Genomic DNA, 26835 nt, shown 5'->3' on the forward strand with positions numbered 1-26835 from the left:
AGAGAGAGAGAGAGAGAGAGAGAGAGAGAGAGAGAGAGAGCCACAGAACCAGCTGAAACTGAATTCCAGTATCAATGGGAAACGGTGCTGGTAGTGTGTCTGTAAGTGGAGGGGTGGGGCGGTTTTAGGATGATGCCAGCAGAAACAATGATTGGCTTAGCTGTTTTCCGCTCATCGGGTTTTAAGGGGCGCACAGCTGCGGCGATGGCCTGACGGGTGGCCCTGATATTATTCAACTAAGACACAAGACAAGAGGAGGAAGTTCTCCCTGTGATTACAAGTTGGCAAACCGAGAACAATGTTGTTGTCACTGGTCTATTCACAAGTCAGTCTGCAGGAAGTGTGTCACTGTGCGTGACAACCAGGATCGAATAGACTTGGTGGTGGCTGTCAACTGCCTTAGTCTCTTACCTCGGAATGAGGATGTCTAGCATTGCCGTCGGCTATTCAAACAGCAAGCTACAAAACATCCGTCCCGTCCATCCGTCTGTCTAAGTGGACAGATATGGAGAGCTGTCGGTACGTTGCACTGAGCAAGTACACGCAAGAAGATGGAAGATGAGGAGAACATAGAGATGTCACTCTGTTAGCAGCTGTTGAAGAAGACTTTTCTGCTGAGCGGGGCCACTCGGGGCCTCTTGCGGACTCAGGCCCTTCTGCGCTCCTCCTGCTCCGATGGAACCCTGGCCCAGGTATGGGTCGCCCCCCACCAAGTTCACCGTGCACTGGACATCGGCAAACACCTGCACCTGCTGAGGCGTACATGGAAGGGAAAGGGACGTGGTTTCAGAGGAGAACAAAGGCACGGAGCTGCTGGAATGGCTTCCATTTGTAGAAATAATATTTATTCAAAACCCTATTTAAGCTATTTGGGCGTCTAGATTCTGTCCTCATCCTACACAGCGATGAAAACCTGCACAAAAGGAGAAAAATAATTAAATGTTTGTGGGGTACCAAGGGCCGTGGTTAAGCCGTGGCTGCAGACGGCAGAATGGCTTCCGTCCCCGGGACTGCCCAGCTGCCCCGAGTCGGCTGAATCAGCGCCCGCACGGCGCTGATTGGTCAGTTCCAGGGCAGGAAGCTTTCTTAATGTTCGTCTGTCTTGCAGAGAGGGATCGCCGCACGGGCTCATCAGCCGACCAGGAGCCATATTGGAAACGTCATTCCTCCACGCCTAACCCATTATTGTTTATCATTTACCCTTTTGGCCAGCAAGCCTTTTGTTCAACAGCCGAAATAAAAACTCTCGCCATATCAGCAACTCACGGCCAAAAAGACTCCGTCTCCCTCCCTTAACCACTACCAGTGGGTTGAGACTCCCACAAGCGGCACCTGAACAGGGACCCCGGAGCTTATCGGCTGGCTGCCCAAGCGCCTCACGGACCTAGAGGAGCGGGACTTCCTCCAATGCCAGTTGGAGCGTGTCCTCGCCAGCGTGAGCTCCCGGGAGCACGCCGCAACCGACCGCTGGCCCCCCGTACCCACAGGTTTCAAGGGACGCCAGCTTGATAAAACAGCTGGGTTCCCAAACACACCAAGACCCAAGACCAAGAAGAAGGTGAAGCAGCACCTTGTCTGACTTAACTCGAAAGGGTGCACCAGATCCGGTCCAGTGGTCAGAGAAGGGCCAGCAGATGTTTGCGAGGCTAAAGTCAGCTCTCTGTTGGAAGCCAGTGCTGTTTAACCCTAACTTCTCTCTCCCTTTCTGTCTGCAGACCGACGTGTTGGACAGAGGGCTGGGTGCGGTCATATCAATGAATAACAATACAACAAAATTTGAAGATGTTGTTGCTTGACGTCAAGCAAATGGAATAAACCCTATTTTTTTGGCTTTAAATGTTTACTTTTGTGTATATTATGTTTTATAATACGTATATTTGGTCAATGGGAAAATATCAGAATACGCTAACAGTACAGATAGGGCAGACTGCAGTTTATGACAGCTACCGCTTGTCTGAATATATAAAACACAGTGGAAAAGTAGAACATTGCCTAAAATAGCTATACATATCGAAAAAATGTTAGAAGGTGTAAGAAAACAAAAATGGATGTACGTATGAATAGAAAAGTAAACCATCCTATAGTAAATGGTGAATGGAGGGAAGGAGTCACTGACCTGTTGTTCACTGCACATTGGGCTGGCGTTGCCCAGGTTACTGTTGGTCATGGTGATGGGTAACCCCATGGGTGCTAAAGAACTGCCATCACCACACTCCCTAGCCATGGAAACGGTGATGCTCATGTTATTGTAAATTCCTTGTTGGCTAGAGGCCTGCCCTCCACCCTGCCCTGATTGGTTGAAGAGGCTGGAGCAGGAAGACAACAAATGGGAGGCATGTTATTTCTCCTACTTTTAAATTAATTCATGAAATAATCCCACAAAACACTGCTATCCTATTAACCACTAAAAACGTCATGAAAGCACACGTAGAACTTTGCTTATTATTTTGGCCTTCTAACAGTTGGTGATGGAAGACTCACAAACGATTCGTTCATAATTAATAAATCTTTGAGATGACTCAGCAGCCGGGAGTCACTCCAGCAATAGAGTGGGCCAGCTGGTAAATCTAAAAATAATTACCGAGGACTAAATTCAAGTCCAAGACTGATTTACACTTGGCATTAAACCAAATTCCACCAAAAGAAAAAAGTTCCATTCACAATTTAGAGCTGGACCGACTCTTCTGATTCTCGTTCCTCGCTCAACGTGCGTTACTCTAACTGTATCAGACGAAGGAAGAGTTGGAAAATTGAATGACCCCTAACTATTTATGTGACCAAATCTCAAAAAAAGAGTCAACAAAGCTCAAGTTTGACACTGAAAGAACTTCAGCTTGTCTGAATGAATATAGAGCTGCTATTCTGGCTGGAACTGATGAATTAAGATGAATAAGCCAATCAATCACAAACAGTCAAACAAAACATACTCCATCAATTCCTGCTTCACTGCAACCACGTGGCATATCTCTTTTGTGCAGAAATTCATATTAAGGCAGAGCACAACTGTATGAAAAGTGACAAACAAAATGATAGCTTCCTCCATTTTTGACTTTCCCTTTCAAAGGTCACACAACAGAAGCCGCCTTACTAATTGGTGTGCCCACGTTCATTATAGTGCACTTCAGCACAATTGAAATGCATGGCTTTGGTCTTAAATGCCGGTGTGAATGAAGCCTAATAGTAATACTGTGTGACAGAAAGCATCACAGGAGTCTCTGCAACTCCAAGACCAACCTGCTAGTGTTGTTACAATACCAATCCTCATAGATTTCATTTTTTTGATGCTTAGGGTGAAATTTACAATTACTTTTTGAAATGTGTAGGCTGTCAAGTTCCAGGAAAGTAAATAGACATACCCTTAATGTGATGCTCTGTCAGTTCACCTCACCTGGTGCCGCCCATCCCTGCCTGCGGCCAACTACTGACGTCAGGTAGCTGGTAGCTAGCTGGCTGGGCCTGCTGCAGTAGAGCGCTCTGGGAGGTGGAGTTTTGAGGGGACAGTATTGGGTTGGTGGGACGGCTCTCTGAAGGGAATGCTGGTTCTTGCTGGGTACCTTTTACATGAGCATCAGAAGGACGGAAGCAAAAAAATACTGGAGGGAAATTTTCCATCTATATTTCTATGGTGCATATGTAGACTAAGCACAATAAAACACAATTAGCAGAAATCCAGTAACCAGTATGAACTAATATGAGACTCACCAGACCCTGCAAACTGCTGAAATGCCCCTTGTTGCAAATGAGAGTTTAGCGTGCCACCAAACTGGCTCTGCATGCTTCCCACCGGTGCCTGACCCCCTAGGGGCACTCGTCCTGGCAGCTTTGTGGCACCACCCCTTCCTAACATGGAGCTGAAGAGGCTGGACGAGGTAGAAGGGCTCACTGCTATTGAGCCGTAGCTGGACGGGAAGTTCGAGTTTTGCTGCTTTTGAGCAATAGCAGGAGGAAACTTTGGAAGCCTGGTGGATGCCATTGGCTCCATAACTGTAGAAGCCCCACCCACCATACCCTGCCTCATCAGCATGACCTTCTGCTGAAGAAGCTGGCGCTGGCGGTGCTGCAGGCTGTAGAGCTCCCTCTGTCGCTGGGCCAGCATCTGAGCATTGAGAGGAGGCTGCTTACAGGTGTGAAAGGTGGAGCGATGATCAGGCGTGGACGGAAATGTCAGAGAGGGGATGAAGTGAGGAAAGGGTGGATGGATATATGAATGGATATATAAATGAATGAATGAATGAATGAATGAATAAGACAGAGTTTAAAATGGAGTGACCGATGGATTCAATTGAGGGGGGACAGCAGTTGAAACAAGTGGCAAAGAATAATTATGTATAAAATGAGATTAAAGTAGACGTTGAGTGGGAAAATGGACAGATGATGGTAAGGAAGACAAGAATAAATTATATTTATATTTTACACTTTATAAACAGTAAAAAAAATAGGGGTGCTGACTGTATGTATATGATAAGATAAGATACACCTTTATTAGTCCAACACCAGGGAAATTTAAATTGTTCCAGCAGCAAATTGAATATATATATATAAATAGCGCGCACGCACACGCACACGCGCACACACAGACACACACACACACACACACACACACACACACACACACACACACACACACACACACACACACACACACACCAGCCACAAGATTAAAACCACCACTAATTTTGTGTAGCTCCTCCTCATGCCGCCAAAAAAGCTCTGACCCGTGGAGGCATGGACTCCATAACCTTATACACCTTTATACACCAGGAGGTGTAGTAGCAGAGCCCGTAGGATCATGAAGGATCCTCATCACCCCAACAACGGACTGTTTCAGCTGCTGCGGTCAGGCAAGCGCCTCCGCAGTCACGCAGCGAGAACAGAGAGACTGAGACGGAGTTTCTTCCCTCAAGCCATCAGAACTGTCAACGCTGACCTCACCAGGGGTCCTAACCGAGCCATGCACATAGGCTCCACTACCTACTGTACTGTATGTAGCATACTGTACCGCATACTGTGTCACTGTTCAGGGTTGTTCGTGATGCCGTATTGCTGCGCCGTACTGTTGTATACTGTGCTGTATTATCCCAAACACTACCTCACACTATTCACATTCACATGCCACTTTAATTCACATGCCACTTTAAATGCACATATCTGTATATACATAGGCATATTCCTTCTATCTATTCCATTTTATTTCAATTTATTTTTTATTGTATTTTATTCTTTATATTTTTATCTTATTCTATAAGTATTCCACTTACTGTATTACGTTTTAGGAGTCAGTTAGTCGGTCTATTAGAAAGGAATTTTCTACTTTTTATTTTATTCTATTTTTTATTTTTTCCTAGGACATATTGTGTGCTATCACCGGGTGCGTTGCATTACATTTCACTGCATATATGTATGGAAGTATGTATATGTATGTGACAAATAAAAAATCTTGAATCTTGAAAATCTTGAATCTAGACCTCTGAAGGTGTCCTGTGGTATCTGGCACCAAGACGTTAGCAGCAGATCCTTTAAGTCCTGGAAGTTGTGAGGTGGGGCCTCCATGGATCGGGCTTGTTGTTCCAACACACACTGCAGATGCTCGATTGGATCAGACCCAAACCCCAGCTTTCCACATGATGTAGAAGAAACCAATGTGATTCATCAGACCAGACCACCACCTTCTTCCATTGCTCCATGGTCCAGTTATGGTTCTCGCGTGCCCATTGTAGGCGCTTTCGGCAGAAGAATGCCCCACTGTGTGTTCTGACACCCTCCTATCATAGCAGCATTAACTTTTTCAGAAATGATTGCTACAGTAGCTCTTCTGTGGTATTGGACCAGACAGGCTAGACTTTGCTCCCCACGAGCATCAATGAGCCAATGGGCGCCCATGACCCTGTTGCCAATTCACTGGTTGTCCTTCCTTGGACCACTTTTGGTAGATATTAACTACTGCATACCGGGAACACCCCACAACACCTGCTGTTTGGAGAAGCTCTGACCCAGTCGTCTAGCCATCACAATTTGGCCCTTGTGAAAGACTCTCAGATCCTTACGCTTGCCCATTTTTCCAGCTTCCAAGACACCGACTTCAAGAACTGACTGTTCACTTGCTGCCTAAAATATCCCATCCCTTGACACGTGCCAATGGAACGAGATGAGCAATGTTATTCACTTCACATGTCAGTGGTTTTAAAGTTGTGGCTGATCAGTATTTATTTACATATATATAATTAACCCACCAAGGTAGCAGTGGCTCAGGGTTCTTACTGGTTCTGACTCACCTGAAAGGGCATTTGAGTCTGCTGTAGTGCTTGACACATCCCCATGACAGCTTGCTGAACTTCACCTGGAAACTGGCTGGTGGCTGCTGGCCTGTTCTGCAGCTGGGAGCGAGGGAGAGAGGGAGGGAGAGAGAGCGAGAGAGCAAGACAGTGAGAGAGAGAGGTCCAAGTAAACAAAAGGATGTCTCAAGTCAAGTCCGAAATTACATTTGACTTAAGTCTTACATATCATATTTCATGCTGTTTTAAATGCTTAAACCAACAAAATAATAACTCAAAATGAAATAGTTGGTTAAAAAAAAAAGAGAGTTGGATCCTGAAGACAAAAAACTCCTGTTTCTATCTTTCGTAAAACTCTGACAACAGAACTGTAAACGATTAAGTCAAACAATTAGTGCCATAATTTATTCTAACATGTTTTCAGAACTATATTCTGCTGTGCAGACATTGCCTGTTGCTGCAGACAGTGTTGCTTTTAGGAATTTACTCCCAAAAGAGCCCTCTCCATCATATTTTAAACGGAAATGTTTATGTCATCATAGCATATACAACTAGGTTCGAGCAAAAAGCACAACTTATCCTTGGAAAACAGCTTCAGAACAGTGACAAGATAAATCTAAAGCTTTACCAAACTAAACTAAACATTTAAGATTAAAAAGTCACCCACCACCGTTCGTGTCCTCACCTGCTGCGGGCCCTGTAATCTCTGCTGCAGCTGCAGTCGCAGGTGGTTGGGAGGCAGGCGGATCTGCTGCCCTGCTCCCTGTGCTCTTGTCCCAGCGGGTCGCAGTGCAGTACCAGGGAACGCTCCTCTGACTGCACCGAAGCCGAGACCCTGCGCCCCACCTACGGGCACTTCAGGAGGGCACTGAGCTTGTGGGGCTTGGGCTAACTGAGCAGGGTAAGTAGAAAGTTTGGGCTCAATGGACATGGAAGCAGGAACAGTTGGCTGGGTGGGAAATCGCTGGGGGAGCGGGTCAAAATATCCACCCTGGGCAGGGGCAAAATGGGCCATACAATTTGAGTTTTTATTATATCCTATTAATAAACATACTCTGACATAAACACAACTTGTGAAATAATAATAATAATGTGCAATTAACAATAACTTATCCTGTGCATAGTATCGCATTTTGTATATTGTGTACATTTTTATACATCTGACTATTTTCTGTTTTCTATCTGTTTCTAGTATATATTTGACAGTTTTATTTTTATTTTATTAAAATTTTCATTCTCCATTTTTCCAGATTGTTAAGGTTTTAAAAGTCAATAAAAAAATAAAATAAATAAAAAACAGCTTTCTATTAGAGATAAAAAGTCAATACATCCATTTTTTTTTAATGATTGTTCCATAAATGGGATATTAAGGTGCAGGGAGAAGTGTTTACATAATAGAGAAAACATGACATGCCAGGACTTCTACTCTGTGAGCTAAGTGCTGGAGGTAAGTTAAGGTAAGTTTCATTTAGGAGGATTTAAAGGTATATTAAATACACAGACAATTCATACTATTATATAATTATAGAACCCGGAATGGAGATTGTGGCGCCGCCCCCTGCAGCCGCCTGCGAGAGCGCCTCGCGCCGATTATGCACATTTTAGTATTTTTAGAGTTTATTGTGCGTAATCACCGGGTGTCATGACATTTCACTGCATATACTGTATGTATGACTGTATATAAATGTATGCAACAAATAATCTCTTGTAGGTTTAAAGAGAGGAGTGTCACTTTCTTCCTCTGACTGTATGGTGGTTTCACTCCCCACCTCAGCACACCAAGACTCCACCACGCCTCATAAATTTACATAGTTATGGCTCTGTTTCAGACCAAGATGGCGGTGAGCGTAACTTCAAACTCAAAGCTTCAGATCATCTCTACCATTGTAGGATAACAGATCACTCATTTGGTCCTACATGAGGTGGTTACTTCATAAGTATATATTTTCAGTACCTGTATCAGTTTGTCAATGCCAAGGGCCTTGTCCAGTTCAGCCAGTTCACTCTCATCCGTCCCACTGAGAAAGGAGACGAGCTGCTCCAGCAGAGCCTTCTCATCATTTCGATTGTCAGTAGTGGAAGGTGGGCCCAACACCTCATTGGGTGGGCAGGGCACACACTGCCTGCTCAAGAAGAAACAAGTACACTAAATATCAAATAGCCTTTAGTATCGACTGTCAAATCATCTGCTGGACTGAGCACAATACAGCTATTCATTTCGAACCTTTCCCTGCCTGCATTTACCTTAAAAGTGGCACAGGAGCAAATGGGCATGTTTGGCAAACATTTTTGTACAAATATTAATCTTCTGTGAGAGCATCAACCAATGTCAATACTTTAAGCTTTAGTGTAGGATAAAAAATAATATCTGCACATGTTCACATCATGATGATGTGAACATTAAATGTATGTTGTTCACATCATCGCTAACAGTGGAAAATCGAACCGTAATCTCAAATCTCTTGCTTTACTTTAGCTAACTTCATTGTTTGTCTGATCAACGATGATGTGTTGCTTTTAGGCCATGTATTGTGCTATAATAGAATTCTCACAAAAAAATTGGTTGCCAGAAAGTGTAATCAAACCTTTGACTGATACTGTAGTTCTAGGGTTAGTCTGACTTTGTTAAAGATCCGTAAGCGGACCCCCTTTTGAGAAGCCCTGGACAAGCTGGTTCTCCAATACAGTAATATTTACTCTTGTGGTGATGCCAGCAGCATTTGTGAAGGTGTATCCAGGCCTCCAGCAAAAGGCAGCGTGTCAGATGGGGTGAGAGGCTGAAACTGGGAATCTGCTGCTCCCGCCTTAACTCTGCCTAGAAAAGAAACACAGCAGCGTCAAGTAGTCGTGTTTAAAATACTAGAAGGCAGAAAGCTACCTAAATGGAGACCAAAGTCACCAAAAGTGACCAAAGTCACCATTTAGATATATCAAACTTTGAATGTATTGCAAATGTGTGTATGACATGGAATCAAGTATTTTTTTAAATACAAATGAATATTGAAAACTGAAATAGCTTCTTCCATAATACCAGTGCCCGAGGCAAATGAACTTTCTTTAGGGGTTTGGAAGATGTCTCCTTGCTGGCTTGGAGTGGAAGGGCTGCAGAAATCAAAGGGTGACTGGCTCTGAAGGCTGCAGCCAGTTGAAGGGCCACCAGCACTTAGCCCTGGGAGAGATTTATTAACAGTCAGATGTAAAAAAAAAACCACAAAAGCAGTACCGTTTGACATCTGACTATTGCATGTGCAAACAGGAGAAGACTTGTGTTGGTATATAGTCAACTATACCTCTGATAGGAGTATTGGAAAGCTCTCTTTTTACAGTCATGCTGTGAGGAATGTTGATATCACTGGGCTGAGTGGGCGATCTCAGTTTGTCCTGGAAACAGTGGAGCTCGGGAGAGGGAGAATGCATGTTGGCAGGGGGCTGGGACAAAGGGGATTGTGGCTGTTGCACAGGGGAATGGAGCTGGGCTTGGGAGGACGGAGAGCGCGGACCTCCCCCAAGGGTTGAAGAGTCCTCGCTGCCTTGATTGGCCCCAGATGCTGCCCTGATGCTGGGCAGCAAATGGTTTGGTGTCTTCCGGTCTTCGGGCCCACCAGAAATCTGCAAGGGTTAAAGGTGAAAAAAAAGTGAGAGGGAGAGGAAAATCAGAAACTATCCGTTGAATAATACATACACAACAAATAAAATGCTCAATTACTCTTGACAGAGGAGGTAAACGGTTTCAGGGTGGTTTGGTTTACATTTTGGGCAGATGCTAATATACTGTAAATCCCAATGACAGTAACTGTACCGTGGAATCTTGGCTGTTGTGGTCCTCTATGCGCTTGGGTTCGAGGAGATTAGGATTAGGGCTGGTGCAAGCTGTGGACCCAGGGATGCTTAAAACCTTAGACACGCCTCCTGCTTCTGATGCAGCTCCAGAGCAGGCTGTCACCTCTACACTGGCTTTCTTCTCAACCTTCACCCTAACCGTCTGCAGGCTGAGGGCGGATGGAGGTGGCAGATCCTCCAAGTCCTGTAAAGTCACAATGACAACCAATTCAAGTTATCAAAAGGAATTGCACAATGCATGCAGATGGCCAGAGAAACATGTTTCCCAGTTTACCTGTTATATGTTCAAAACAATACTGGTGGTTGTAGTAAATACTATTTCCTTGCTTTGCATATTCAAGGCCATCTTTCTCAAGTGAGACAATCAAAAAGTGCAAACTAGAGTTTAGTGGCATTTTAGTTAGTGCAGTGTAATGAACAGTGGTTCCAACCTGGTTCTTACTGTTGGCCACATGTTTTTCCCTTGTATTTCTCACAGAGCAACTACTAATGCAGAGTACTACTAGCGCAAAGTATTTGTAGGACTGTGCCGATATTATCTGTATATTACACAACAGTGTGAGTTCTCACATGTGAACATTGTAGCTTGCGCATGGACTCCTCATTGCGAGATTACAAACGCAGTACCACAGTGCAATCTTTGCGTTGCCATCTCCGAGTTGTATTAATCATGTCTCCCTCTCAAAAACTCTGCCTAAGTTGTAACGGTTTGTGAAGACTCTGGATTGATGATGTATTAATGTGAAGGATGCTTACGCCTACACAGCACTCCCTCCCCAAGGGAGCTCAGACTACAACCTGGTCCACCTCAAGCGCGTCTCCTGTCCAGCTTTCTGTGACCACTAGGACTGCGAGGAGATGGTCACAGGAGGCCGATGAGGCCCTGTTTTGAGACAACTGACTGGGATGTTATTTGTGAGCCACTAGGGGAGGACAACACCCAAAAATACCCACCAAGAAGTTGTAATGTGTTTTTCCAACAACAACCCCCTGGATAACCAGTGACCTTTGAAGGCCCTCCTCAGGCCAGCCTTCAGTTCTGGTGACAAGGAAGAAGCTGAAGGAGAAACTCAGTGAGAGCAGGGACACCTACAAGAAGAAGATGCAGCACTGCCTACAACAGAACAATACAAGAGAGGTGTGGAGCAGCATAAGGATTATTACCGGCTACAAGCAGGTTTTGTTGAGTAGTGCAAGCACAACCTGCTTCTCAACATTATCAAGACAAAGGAGATGGTGGTGGACTTTAGGAGGCCTAAGGCCCCGCTGTCTCCAAGCAGGGAGAGGAGCTGGAGGTGGTCCAAAACAACATGTACCTGGGCATATATTTGGACAGAAAACTGGTAAGGTATAGGTCCAGGTCCTCCGGAGTGTACAGGACTCTGCTGAACATCTTTTACCAGTCAGTCGTGGCGAGTGCGGTGTTCTACACAGTGGTGTGCTGGGGCACCAGCATCAAGGCAGGTGAGGATGAACAAGCTTATAAAGAAAGCTGGTTCCGTCATGAGCAACACCCTGGACACTGTGGAGGACGTGGCTAATAAGAGGACTAGGCCCAAACTGCCAGCAATCATGGACAATACCTCACATCTGCTACCTGACACTGTAGAAGAGCAAAGAAGCACCTTCAGCAGCAGACCCCAGACTGACCTCCTGCAACAAACTACTCCGTCTTATTTAACCATTAGTCCGACATATTTAAATCTCTCCGGTCATAATGTCTGGTGAAAATAATTCCCTCCAAGCACAATTTGAATTAGTGCTGGGTGGATCATTTTGATAAAAAAAAGTCAGCAGATTTGTTCATTTCCGCGCTCGGCAATTTGCAACATGAAGCCATCAGTTTGGACGATCTAAAGCTGACCTGAAAGCGTCACCTCTGACCAATCACGTTTGTTGATATAGAACTAAGCCCCTTCCCTTGCAGACAAATTGCACTTGTAAACAGAGTAGACACACACAGTACACACGGAGCGGAGACAAAGCACAACGTCCAGAAGAGAAGCAGAAAGATGATGTATCGTTGACAACAGGGACACATACATCCATAGTTTGGTGTTTTTTTGGATATATAAGTTCCGACCCAAAGCAGACGGTAAATATTCATTGTGTATAATATATCGACATCCCGACGAAGACGGACAACTCCACAAACTTTATTATTTATTTAGACCTACTTGTCATATTAATTTTGTTTTTGATTTGATTAAAAAAAAAACATTTCAGTGAAATGGTAATTCAAGCGGCTGCACTTGTTAATGTTCGTGAACGGAAATTATTTGATTTTAAGTAGTTATATTCGTAATATTTATTTATTCTAAAAATGACATTAACTCACAGGACTTATTTTATTTTGAATATTCAACAAAAAATATTATGCCTCTAGGTGCCTTGATGATTCTCTATGAAGCCTGTTTATCAATTGTTTTTAAGCTCAATAAACACAGCTTTGACCGGAATCTCTCCAATTTGTCCGGGAAATTGAAATCTTTCAGGACACGTGGACAAACACCAATATTTTCCAACGGAAACTGTTTCCAACCAATACACTTGAGTATTTCTGCATGTGAGTGCAAGCAGTGTCATGATCTGGGGTTTCTTTGCTGGTGAGTTGGTGGTATTTACCAAGTCCATGGTTATCTCAACCAGCATAGCCATCATAGTATAATTCAAAGGCATGCCATTCCATCAGGATTTTTTTTAGGGACAGTTTGTCTGTCCTTATTTTTCAGCAAGATAAGGATCGGAAGCATTCGTCAAAGTAGTGCAACAATTGTCTGGTGAAGAAGCAAAGTGATGGACAACTTAAACTGATGACCTAGCATGCCCAGTCTGCAGACCTTAATAATAATACTGTAAGTGGCCTACATCAAGACATGTCTTCTGAAAGCTGTTAACTGAGTGCCTTGTGTTTGTGAGGCTGTTCTTAAGGTAAAGAAATCGATTAATTAATTACATTTGGAAAAAATTATTGTTTCCAGCAAGTGGACTCGCTGGTACTATATAGGTACTATACTTATACATACAGTGTTTCCCATACATTGACTTATTTGTGGCAGCTGGCCACAATATCAACACAATATCAATCACAATATTTAAAATGGGTAAAATCTTCCTTCATTGTAGAGCTGTGCGAAGCGTACTCAGCCCCTCCTTGCACCACTCTTGCTCTCTCTCTCTCTCTCTCTCACACAAACACAATGACAAAAGACCCGTCTGTGAACAGCCCCTCCTCTCTTGTGCACACTCTGAATCAAAACATGATCATGCACGGGATGTTTTATGAATAGCCCCAGATCTAAAAGAGCCCTATCTAATTATTTTACAAAAAAATTCAAAACAAAATAGCCCCAGATCTATTAATCTGTCATGAAGCCCTCAAAAATAATACAATATTGTTGATCAAAAACGCAACTACGACTCCCCCTCCATGCGTAATGAAGACATGGGAGAGGGAGTGATCGGAGACATTGGAGTGATCGTGGGCGATCACAAGTCATCGCGTGTCACGTTCCTCTAAATAAAGCAAATAAAAACATTGTGTTTTTATTTTAGGTGTATTTTATTTTACTGAATTTCCTTATTGAATGAAACAAAAAAAAAAACACTGCGTAACGGGGACACACATCAGATATACTGTATATATAAAAATAAAATACCACTAGATTGGCTTACAAAAATATAGTCACCTTTTCATCTGTATCTAAGAGGAAACGGAGCAGCTGGTGGTCCTGTGGTTCTTTGGAGCTTGGTTTCAGCAGTATAGCGGCCATCACTGGACTGGTGGGAGGCTCTTTTTTAATCTCAACATCCTGGTTATTGATTCCATCGCCACCTGTTGTGGAGGCGCTGTTAGGGCTGCTGTCTTGGAGCAGTCTGTGCAGGATCTTGTGTCGTTCTGTTAGGGTGCTATGGGACGCGGGGCATTGGGGAACAGGAGGAGGATCAGGGTGAGGATGTGATGGTGGTGATGAGGTATTGTGGCGGTTGTTCCTGTTATCATAATTGTTAGATTCGGTCCCCGCGGTGCCCTGACTGCCTCCTGTGTCGTCCAGGACCTGGCTGAGTCTGGGGTTGTCCAACCGTGAGGAAAGAGACATAAGGGGGGCTTTGATGGTGTCATCACCTCTGCCAACCTCCTGTGGTGGGGTTATCTGTAGATGTCCAACAGAGGTGGTATTGGGTATACTCCCTCGTCTCTGAGGGAGATTGGAGGACCTTGAGAGCGTACCAATTCCAGAAGTTCCAGAAGTTCCACCACTTCCATCAACACCTGTTTGGCTGTTCAGGACAACTCCAGCATTAAGTCCTTCAGATGGAGAGTTCTGGCTTGTGGGACAGGGAGAAAAGGGCTTCCCTGGAATGCGTGGGCTGCCCGCTCGTCCAGGAGTGGACCGAGGCAGCCTGAGAGACAGAAAGGAGGTAGAAGTGGCTGAAAGTGGACTGTTCAAAGGGGAGGGGCAGCTGATCTGCTGGGGACATGTCTGAATGGGCATCAAGTAGCCTGTAGGTATAGATGGGACATTTCCATAGGAGGGGCCATTGTTGCTGTTGAGCTGGAGGCTTGAAGTGGTTGGGCCTGAGGATTGTGCTAAGGGGCTGCTTGGAGTATGGGCAGGAGAGCGGGATGGAGCTTGGCCTGGGCTGGGGTTCGTATTTTCCTGAGAGTTAGCAGTGTTGTTTTCCCTGAGAGACAAAATAAACAAAACTAAACAGGTTAAGTATAAAACAGAAGGTTGTTTATGTCTTGTGGTACATTTTAATACTCTGCACTTTTTGTATTATCTAATATATTTCTCTGTAATATTTAAATGATCAGTTATTATATAAAGCTTCAGTTGCTATACATCTTCAGATGTCAATATGTGTGGTATATAGCAGCAGTGTACAAAAAAAGCACATGCGCCAATTACCTGTCAATAGTGTGAATGCCCACAATAAAAGGCTGGACGTCCTGGTTGGCAGTGCAGCAGAATTTACAGCGTGTCTGAGCACGGAGAAAGGTTCCATCACTAAGTGTGAACTCATACAGGGGACTTATAGCCGTGCCGTGGGTCATCACTGGATATGTGGATACAGACACAAACACACACACACACACACACACACACACACAGGACAAAGAGTAAAACTGTTCAAAAATTGTCTCCGGTGTTTCCCACAGGTCTGAAATATACTTGTGTTGGTAGCCGGCGGGGGGAAAGGAGGGACTACCCACACGAATTACACTTTTTTCCCGAGTTCCCGTGAATGCAGATGTCCCAGTCAGTGACCAAGTGGACAAGTGTCCCCGGTCCATAATCGCTACATCGCTACACAATGTATATGTATGTGACAAATAAAAAATCTTGAATCTTGAATCTTGAATCATTCAAACATTTCCATCCAAGGGAGCTGGTCAAGAGCAAAGGACGGGAACTGAAAAGAACAAAATTTGGTCTCAACAACCATTTCCCCCCCGGTAAATAAACGAGAGGCGGAAAATCCTGTATACCGTCCTGAAGAAACACAGGCAGAAAGGTGAACAGGTTTTGCTGGCTGTAGATAAACGCTACATAGATGGACAATTATTCTGTGACATCCCCACCACAGCCTGATTATTCTGAGTAGATTCTAGAAACAGAAGACACATTGTCTTCACTAACCACAGTGTGGGAGAGAAACCTTGCAACAAAATACAACTTACCCAGTACAAAGTTTAACACAGAGTACATATCCACCACCAAAACACCAGCGACCAGCAATGGCATAGAAATACCCTCTAGCCCCTTTCCCACATAAGTAGGTAGTCATTCCCACATTGGCCCCTTTACGGAAATATTCCTTATGGAGTCAGTTCCCACATAGATGACTGTTACCGATACATTATGTAATGCTCACGAGAAAGGTGTCTTATATCAGGCAAAACTAGGCACAGAATCCGTTTTGTGTTTTCCAACCAGGGCTTCGCTCCCCGTCTCCCCGCCCCTCACGGACAGCCTCGGTTCCCTCCGTTGACAGAGCCCCCGTCCCTGGGCGCAATAAACCTAACCCAAAGTTATTAAATCAGTGTGATCATTTTCAACCTGTCCAACCTGGCACCACAACGCAGAGCACCCCTAACTCTAAAAACACGTCAAGGGTCTGAGTGACATTTTTTAGAAGAAAAATAATACAATTTAAGAATATAAAGACCTGTCTCCGTAGAGACTGGACGTGTTTCAGTTTCTCTTCTTTGTAGATGAACGCTACAATTCGGATTGGACTCACTATTTCATTTGTTTTTCCTCCCAGAAACAAATCATTTTTAAAATATTTGTACAAAAATATTCGTAAAAACCCACTATTTGTGCTTTTTTTGGATTCGGCCCCACCTCTAATTTCTAGCAATGTTACTGCTTCCATTCCAACATACTTCCATTCACAGATGTACCAGCATTTTTCCAGAAATTAAACTAGGTAGAGAGTGGGGAAATGTACCGAACAACTTTTATGGAACATCGACACCACCTCCTGTTTCCACATGACGCCAATATGGAACATTGCCAGTAGATTTACGGCTTTAAGTGCAAGCGAGAAAGGGGCTTCTGTTTAATGCCGAGTGTACTGACAGCACAGTTAAAGAGCGCAATCATTCTATGCCTCCCCTCAGGTTTCTGCCTTACCCTCATGCAGCAGCCTCTTGGCATAGGAAGGTTCTTTGCCCTGCGGTTGGAAGAAAGCACAAATGCATTTCCTGACCAGGTCCTCCCAGCCAGAATGACCAGATGCTCTCAGAGCACTGGTCTCGATGGAAATAATCTTCCCTGGAGGACGGAGCCAAACAAAAGGTAACAGTTATGGACAAATGCAGACATGCAATATAAAACTCTGTCTCTCATATGCGTGTGTGTGTTTCTAACCTGTAGGATCCTGCTTAGTGATGAAGGACTCTGTACTGACAGACAGTGTTTGCGGGCGGGGCATCCGACAGGCGATACATATCAGGCAACTCTGCAAGTCTTCAGAAACAATGAGCAAATGTCAGTGATGTGAAGGTGGCAAGAAGCATAAATCATAGTGGAAAAACCTGAAATCTGTAGTCTCCACACCCTTGAGATAATATTGATCTGAATTCACAAGTAGCCACACATGTTTTTGTTTGTGTCAAGGTTTTGTAGTTCCTTTTATTCATGTGGAGGAAAAAAAAAAGCCAAGATTTAAATAAAACAAAAAAACTAATAAAGGATGTTGAAGTGAAGATTTGTATTAAAAAAAAGCAAGACATTTGTGAAGAAAATAAAAAATAATTTGAAATTGTTTTGTTTACAAATTGCTTGCTTCGAAGCATGGGCCCTGGCCACCAATGTGTGGTAATTTGCATATTGAGTGAGGAAGTGGTCAACCAAGATGCACGAGAAGTTGTACTGGAAAGCCAGGTGTGAACAGCAATCAATCTCAGCTGGATCTAGACTCAATCTTGATATGTCTGGATCAGACATGTGGCCAAGTCCCTCTGATCCAAGTCACGAGTAAGTCTCAAGTAATTTGGTCCAAGTCTCAAACAATTTTTTTTTCTTGGGTAAGTCAAGTCACAGGTTATGTCAAGTCAAGTAGAGTCCTTATGGCGAGTCCAGACTACGTGATTCTGGGCTGATTTTATGCCCGCCGACAGGTTTTTGGAGATCACCGAGCAAAGCCCCAGATCGGAGGAAAATCATAGCGCACTCCGTGAATGAAGAACGTGCCGCGTGAACTGCTCACAAGGCGATCCGACTGCTCGCCGAGGGCTTGCAGACCCCGGTGAGATATCAAGCAGGTTTAATATCGGGTCCTTTTGGGATCGAGTCGGGCTTGACGCAACGGGCTACAGCCAATGAGAGCAGACACGGAGTTGGGGGAGTCTAGAAGGAGAGACTGAGAGACTCTTCATAAAGAGAAAAGACAAGGTATTAGTACCTGTCTAATAATTATATTATTGGCCAATCTATGTAACCTGTTCTAAAAATATGACAATGCATTCCTATTATAATAAATGTAATCAAACAAAACAAGTAACTTCATAAAAGCTTGTTTATTTTCTTAAATGTGTTACACTGACACTTGTAATGTGAACATTGACAACGTTGAACATTTTAGATTTAATATTAGGGCTGTGCGATATGACAATATATGTACGTCATAAGACGATAGAAAATATATTGTCTATATATATATATATATATATATATATATATATATATATATATATATATATATATATATATTTTGATAGTTTCTATTGCTATGTCGCAAATCAGCGGCAGAACTGCTATATGGCAATATGTGACGTAATTTGGAGTCACCGTGCTTTACATTATTGGCGCGAATGTAAACAAACATGGAGGAGCCCCGGGAAATTACTCACGGACCAATCACAGTGCACAGAGCTTAACAGGGAAGAGGAAAAAAAACTGTCCCTTGCTGACAACTTTCTGAACACCAACTCGTGTTTGATAAGGAAATCACAAATTGCACAATGGCACCATTCATGGATTACTACAACATTTGGCCGTCTGCTACCGAGCCGTGGGAGATTACCGAGCCGAACGCAAGTACATTTTTGTTTGCCTATCGCGTTTTAGTTCAAGGTTTCAGTGAATGAAAGTGAATACAAACAAGTAATTTGAGTCATCATGTCTTAAGTCAAGTTGCGAGTCTTTAAATTCCAAGTCGAGTCTCAGGTCATTTATTTTCTTCAAGTCAAGTTGCCAGTCATCAAAACAGTGACTCGAGTGGACCTGAGTCCAAGTCACAACGACTCGAGTCCACATCTCTGATATAGATATACCAGGTCTGAGGTCTTGGGGTGTGGGTGTGTGTGTTGCCATAGAGATCAGAAGGCAACCTATGAAGTGTAGGGAGGGAGGAAGAATATATTTTTTTAAGAATGGCAGCCAATAGGGGGAGCTTTAAGATAAGCAGTTATTCAGCAACCCCATGCATAGGAAATAATAACTGGTATGTGCAGGCATCGGCGTGTGTGTACCATCTCCTTCCTCCTGCACAGCCCGTGGCTGGGACAGGGTGAAGCACTGCATGATCTCATACTGCTGCCGGGCCTCTAGGTTTTCAGAGTCCACCTCGTCAGGAGGCCTCTTCAGCATACGACAGTTGAATGTGTGGCTGCTCTTTCGTCCAGGCTCCTGTGGCCACGGCAAATCGTTCACTGGACACACAGGAACAACTACTATGTTAATTCTTCTCACAAAGAAAATGCAATCAGTGCATTATTGCACTTAGCAACTTGGCAATTTCCCACAAATTTTATATAACTGCTTAAATTGCTTTTCAGTTGTGTGAATTGCTGAAATGAAGGACGTAATTTAAGCATTTCATTGTACAGTCACACTCCAAGTGTTTCTGTGCATTTGATGGATAAACTTGAACTTGAAATAATTCAAGCAAAGAGTGTAAACCCACATAGGAAAATCACACTCTAGACATTAAAATATATTGCACCTTCACTGGTCAACCAGGCTTACAAGCTGAACTTTAGCGTGAAGCAAAAACCACAATATAACTGAGGAAGTTAATAAGAACATAAATAAACATCGGATTTCTTAACACTTACTTAGATGTGATTTTAGTCAAGTTAAAATGATCGTAACATCTGTGCAACATACAACCTATGGTAGTCCACTCCATCAATTTTCCATTTGAATTACATTTTGGACTTTCTAGTGTCGATGGTCATGATCAGTCCATCATGTTTTAGACTCTTGATTAATTAACTGTGAGTTAAAGAGGGATCTGCCTCACCATAGACAGAATAAACCGCTTCCTTCTCTTTTGATTTGCCACGCTGATAATTTAACAGTTTTGTTTCTAAATTCAAACGTCATGTGCAAAAGTTTGGGAAACTTTCCGTATAATTTGTTGGTACCTTTTAAAAAGATTATTATTAATGTAGAGATTTACTCATTGGGACTTCAGCTTCTGGTCAGGTTAATGTAATTCCAGGCTTTTACCATTTGGTCACTATGGCTTCAAAACCATCAGACTGCGGTGGCAGTTCTGTCTGGAGTTAACCATGGGCTCCTACAGAATTGTCCAAGGACATCAGAATGCACAGTCAGAAACATGATCAGAAAATGTAAGAATTTAAGTCGTGATTCCATAAACCTGGTGAGAAATGCTCAGAAGAGCCAACACATCACTGCAGAAGAGCTGCAGAACAGTAGGGATCTTGGCAATAAAGTCACATCTTACATGTTATGCAGATGCAAAATGTCACTAACCAAGGCTCCTGGGCAGCAGGTTCCGAACAAACTCATTGTGGTCTCCCACATGTAGAATGCTGTAGACGCTGGAGGTCATCAGCTCCTCCTGGGTGTATCCAAGGTAACCAGTCACATTGTCGGAGACAAAAACAATGCGTCCCTCTCGGTTCACCACAAAGAAGAATCCCTCCAGAGCCTAAACATGCAAACGAGCAAAGAGTTAAGATGAGCTCTGCTGGCTACCTGTCAACAGAAAACATTACATTGCCAAGAAACACAGACCTCCTTACTGTTTCTAGTGTATAGTTCTATAGCACTAAATCCATGTTGTATATGCATTTTGGTACAAAGGAACTCATTCACAAAATCTGTGTATGATCAGATTCGATTGTGAAGTGTACTTATGACAAATTCCATGAAGATAGTGGCATTCTTATTTTCTTATCTAAATTTGCTTTTGATTCAAAGAATAGATTCCAATAGGCAAGCATGTTTGGAAACAGATGCATGAAGGACGCATGTGACTGTAATTTAACTTTTTATTCGTTATGGAAAAAGTGGACAATTTGACAACAAACCTTACTGCAACACAATGCTTCAGTAGAATTTGCTGGTAGACATAAGCAAATTAGTCTCTGCCCCCCTCCCCCAAACCCTGGACTATCTATTTCTCCCATCCCACCCCCTAGATCATCCCAGAACTTTGTCCTTTGAAGATAACAGATCTAAGCTAGAAACGCTCTACAGAAAATCTGGTCTCACAGTTCACATTGGGGCCTACAAAGATCATGTGATGACCAAAAATACCTACAATTTACACATCATTAGGCACCTATAAGTCCCTCCATGCCCTTGACCCTGAGTACCTAGTAGACCTCCTCCACCCTTACACTCGCCCCTGAATCTCCGTTCCCCCAACATGGACTGTTCACACCAGGCTGCAGACTATAGGGGACAGGGCCTTCAGATCCGCTGCCCCGAAGCTGTGGAATTATCTCCCCCACGAAATCCCCAGCGTAGGGTCCATGGACTTTCTCAAAAAGAGGCTCAAGACCCAACTCTTCAACCAGGACTTTTGGACTCAGCTAACCCAACATGCTGGCTTTTTTTTATTTTGTTGGGTAAAGTGCACTTGGGTTCCTTGAAAGGCAATCAAAGTTAATATTTTTATTATGTTTAGGGGTCTTTAGGTCATACCTTTGCACACAACCCTACAGGTTTTATCTCTTTTGCTCTGATGGTGTTGACAGGGCACACCTACAGTACCTATGCAATTCAACATGAACAGGCAACTGGTTTACTAATGGTTGGAACTCATCACCTGTTGCAGCTGGGGCATGCAAAAAATTGAGGAAAAAGGCCTTTTTGATGAATTCCACATTGTTTTTTCTTCAGCTCTTTGATTGACAAAAGTAAGAAAAATTTAACATTTTGTTTGAGTGTGTCTGTGTGTGTGTATGTATGTGTTGGTAACCTCTAGCAGCAAAGGCCCCAAAGTCTCTTTGTCCAGCAAGCCCTGGCTACTGGATGAAATGTCACTCTTTTGCACTTCATCATCTGTTGACTGCAGAGCCACTCTCTCTGTCAGGAGAAGAAAAAAAAAAATTAGTTCCACTCGATTTTGCAATTCTGGGGATTGAATGAGTTATGATTGAAAGTGCAACTATCAGATTAAATGTGTTTTTTATGAATTTACAATACTAGTACATGCCCATTCAAAATGTAAGGCTTCCTAAGACATTTGAATGGCACAGTTTAAAAAAATGTCAGTGACTCAGTCCTGTGTTTCACAATGGAAGACAAAACTGCCGGTAAAAGTCATACACCAGAGGAAGAAAACAGTGTTTGGGACTCAGTCACAGAGCCCTAAAGCCCCCCCCCCGGCTTACTGTTAATTGAAAGTTTACACGCATATTACACAATAGTACACATATCACATGTCCAAATTGAACCAAATTCAAAGCTACACGTCCTTGGGTCCACAGAGATATACACCTGCCAAATGTGAAGTAGATTGGATGAAAGGTTGTCGAGGTAATCGAATGACATACATCCATCCATCCATCCATACATACAGACAGACAGACAGACATTCCTACCTTTATAGTTAGAATAGTTATGATTGAGCCTATTGATAAGATGGTCAGTAAAGTAAATGAATTGTAAAAATCAAACTTTTTTTACAGACAGCAAAGGAAAAAATACAGGAAAATTGTAGATATTTGCAGGTTAAAAAGGCCATTTTTTACATCTCGGCCAGACCCGTCATGCAGGGTCTCACTGACTGGCAGTAACAGGGTGGTAGTCACTCGGCAGGTCAGTCAGTCAGTTTCACAGCTATTCAGGATGGTGAAGTACTGTGTTTGTGCAGGTTGCACTAACTCTAGCTTTAACAATATAAAATAAAAACTAAATAAACAAATGTGGACTGGTTTTTCAGTGATGGTATCATTGCTGACAGTATCAGTACCTAACTAACCTACGGCCCATGCTACACGTACAAGCACAAATAGCACATATTTCTCTCATATAGATAGACAATACAAATATTAGTCAGTGGGAGCCAGTGGGTTTTCTGTGAAAGACGGCTCCATCTTCTCTGTTTTTCTTCTACTTGGCATTCACTGTAGCGCTAGCTCTGTCCTCTCTCTCCTCTGTGACGTCACGTTCAAGTTTGCAGGCAATATCAGATATCTAAAATGGGCTTAATCTGGTATTTTTACTCATTATCTCTATCGACCAAAATTCGGCTAGCTGCAATACAGGCACTTCTCACTTAATGACCGAGTTCCGTTCCTCGGACCAAGTCGTTAAGTAAATTGGTTGATAAGCGATAAATCTGTTTTTTCACAATAAGTGGGAGTGGCAATTGCAAACGCTAGCGTAGTGAATACTGACAGATTGGGGGAATGAGACAGACAGAACGGTGATGCACGATGCGATGCTTGACGCTGAGACGCCGCGGTATTGTATGCAGAACCCAATACAGACTGGTCAGAGAGCTGGTCGTAAGTCCAAACAGTCGTTAAACAGGTAGGTCGTTAAGTGAGGACTACCTGTAGTTACAATACTTGCTTTGACCTCTAACTTTATTCATGCGCAAAAAAAAGTATTTTTTATTTCTTTGGAAGGAAACACCACTCAAAATCACCAACTGACTGAAATAAGTGGTGAAAGGCAGCTCTACCGCATTCTGCCCCTATTGCACCCCTGCTGTTTATACTCCAAGACAAAAAATATCAATAAGCAAGTCGCTTTCCTTTGCAGTCATTTGCAGTGTAATCTGTGTATGCTAAGCACACAATTTGTGGCGGTTTAATCGCATCTATGCAAATTGAATGTGAGAGACATGTGGACACCTAGGTGCCTGCCTTTACATGAAACTGAATTAAGTTATTGTATATAACAATATCTTCTAACCTTCTAATCCACAATTTCTGAGTCAGGATGAGGTTTATGCATGAGTCCCAGTGAAAGTCAGACTCAAAGTCACAAGTCTGAGTCAAAGTAAAAAAAAAAAAAAAAAAAAAAAAAAAAAAAAAAAAAGACTACTCCTTGATTTTGAGTTGGAGTTGAGAACTAGTGACGCAGTGTATGTGTGTTGCCTCACCCTGCTCCCGCCGTTTTATCTTCTGGATCTGATCTATTGTGCTCTTGAGGATGTGGCACTTGTCTGGCTTGACATTTAGATTGGCAATGTCAACCATGTTGGTAGACAGCAGCTCGGCCAGCTCCTCAATATAGTGGCACTCCAACTCACGCCTCCGCTTCTCATCACTATATACACAGAGATAAGAAGACATTAAATTCACTTTGTGCAAAAATTTAATAATTCACCTTTGGCTGACATTTTTCTGTTCGCAACACCGATGTTAAATCCAGGATTTAAAACTAATTTTTAATGCGCAATAAATTTAAAGTGCTTTAATATTTTCTCCATGTACGGAGTCAACTGAACGATTGTTTTGCATTTTGAAAATTTGACACCATTTTCGATAAAATATCATTCACCAGCTGAGGATGGACACAGCCGATAGGATGTGAAGAGGCTGTGGCTTGCTTGTAGAATCAGTACAGTATAAAGTACCACATTGACCAAAATATAAGACTTGTTTTCCTGGAAATACGCCTGAAAAAGTGGTGTCGTTTTATATTCGGGGTCTAGACTTTTAAATGTAAATATATAGGAGAATAATACAAAATAAAACGTGTGCATTAGGAGGAGTATTTCAATTTGTTTCCACACAGTACAGTTCCCTACAACTGTCGAACAACACTGACACACTGTCCTTGTCCCATGCACCACTTGCTTTCCTTTGCTGTCATAGTTCACTGGGAACCCAAAGTTTTCCCACATGGATGATTTAAAAGAAGCAGCTTCTGTGTGCCAGACTTATTTGCACTCGCCATAGTGTGACTGAATCAGCTTGAGAGTTAGCATGATGCTAACGGTTTCCGGATGGGACTCGCGCTTGTGAAATTTGGTTCCGTATTACATTCATCAATTTTCGCACTCGGTACGACTGCATGCTGCGTTATCATTATTTGAAAATAAAATGATTTTCTTTATAAAAGCAAGATTTGGTCTTCAAAAAGCCTTTTTCCAAAAATAAGTCTTGAAAAAGGGGGCCGTCTTATATATTTGGTCTAATATAGTAGAACATTTTCTCTTGATTTATCCACTTGCCAATTTGCCAGTTATATAAAGCAAAACTGTTCAAAACAATCAAAACCAATAATTTCCGTTATCTTTTTGACACTTGTGTGAAGAAAATACAAAGCCAACGTGAAAGTTCTTGAATTTAGTTATTTTTTATTTGAATGGTGAAGAAAATGAAATGTCTATGAAAGATCAAGAATTGTATTTTTATATGCAGAAAACACTAATCCTTGTCGTCAAAACTAAGATGCAAACAGTTATTTAAGTTCATTTTTAAAGAGACAGGCAATGGAAATCAGAAATCGGCCTCTGATCATACTATTTTTACATTTCATTTAGCAGACGCTTTTATCCAAAGCGACTTACAATTGTTCAAACACCGACGGACGCAGCCATCAGGAGCAATTAGGGGTTAAGTGTCTTGCTCAAGGACACTACAGCATGCTAGCAGGAGGAGCCTGGGATTGAACCAGCAACCTTTAGATTACTAGACTACCAGCTCTCCCTCCTTAAGGCTGTATATGTATGTATTAAGCACCAACAAAGCATGAGAAATCAATTCCATATCAATCTCAATCCAATCTCAAAGTCATATCAGTGGTTCCTTAACTTACCCCGTACTCAGACACCCTCCAGCTGCCTACCCCCTCCAGCACAAGGGTCACAGCCTAAATAAGACTGTATACACTATATAGGCGAGTGTGAGTTAACAATCATTTTTACCTCCTTGTTATGTCTTATTACTACTGAAATAAATTATTGATCGGTATGAAAATTTTACTGCTATTATTACTTACTTCTGCAACAGAAATGGTGTTTAATGTATTATAATTATTATTTAAAGTTTGGTTAACCTGTACGTAATATTATATTTATCTATTCTATTTAAAGATCATATTATATTATTGCTGCAGCCAAACCTATCATCACTTGTCTTTGGATTGATGAAAAACCATGCATTTATGGAAGTGGAGGTTCAGAGCTACAAAGGGAAATTGAGAAATTGTAAAAATCTTTTTTAAATGAACGCTTGCACACTGCTTTTCCATTTCACTCATCCTCATTTGATGGATTGAATACCTTCTCTCTCATATTTTATTGAACCGCAGACATCCTGCATTACATAAATTTGATCACTTAAAGACAAAGCATTATTGTTGAGTAAACTGCTTCTTCATAATCATCTCTATTAATCTTGTCAATAAAAAGCTCTCTCTCTCTCAAGTTCTTACCGTTGCCCTGATGTGTCACATAGGGAACCTTTGCGCTTGTGTGATTCTGGCAAACCACGGTCGTGTGGGCTTTCCCTTACTGCACTCATCTTCAGCGTCAACACACCTGAATGACGAGAGTCAAAGAGAAAGTCAGTGTAAGTAAAATAAATAAAAATAAAATAAATTGACATGCACAGTAAAAGTGAATCAGTGTCAAGAAGGAATCATCAACTCGAATATTCTGTTGGTAAGCAACTTGAAGAGGACCGACTATACACGGTTTGCTGTAAGAATTATTAAAGCTACAGTTCTGAGTCCATATTCATGAATTGTCAGAGTAGGAGATCGGTCCTAACTGCCCAAACATGATCAGTGAAGCAAATTTGGTACTACTTGTTGGCGTAGGAGTAGCATTTTATCAGCTTTCCTAAACAAGGAAATTAGAGCTGAACTCCAGAGCTGTCCTAACCTGTGAGGAGTTCCTCACAGATGCCATAAGGCGCCTTCAACAAATTGAGTAATTGTTGCCAAATGGCACAGACAAGACAGTTTCTAGAATCATCAACCTTTGATTGCTGTTGCAGTGATAATACAGAGATTAATTCATTTTCCGCACCACTCAACGTGAA

The 26835-nt window shown here is 42.6% G+C and overlaps 1 protein-coding gene across 1 annotated transcript; it reads right to left on the bottom strand.

The window, feature by feature from the left end:
* Positions 1-578: 578 nt before the first annotated feature.
* On the bottom strand, positions 579-26313 carry ncoa1 (nuclear receptor coactivator 1; the record flags this gene model as incomplete). Its single annotated transcript, XM_080023792.1, has 20 exons — positions 579-752; positions 2117-2306; positions 3389-3554; positions 3703-4114; positions 6273-6374; positions 6958-7263; positions 8227-8395; positions 8970-9087; positions 9304-9441; positions 9563-9881; positions 10072-10296; positions 13802-14798; positions 15026-15173; positions 16757-16897; positions 16994-17092; positions 19099-19278; positions 20351-20528; positions 21807-21913; positions 23943-24109; positions 26225-26313. The coding sequence occupies 20 exons, from the start codon at positions 26311-26313 to the stop codon at positions 579-581; spliced, it is 4425 nt and encodes a 1474-aa protein (XP_079879918.1).
* Positions 26314-26835: the final 522 nt, after the last annotated feature.

Source organism: Zeus faber (assembly GCF_960531495.2).
Source record: "Zeus faber genome assembly, chromosome: 2".
Lineage (NCBI taxonomy): Eukaryota > Metazoa > Chordata > Actinopteri > Zeiformes > Zeidae > Zeus > Zeus faber.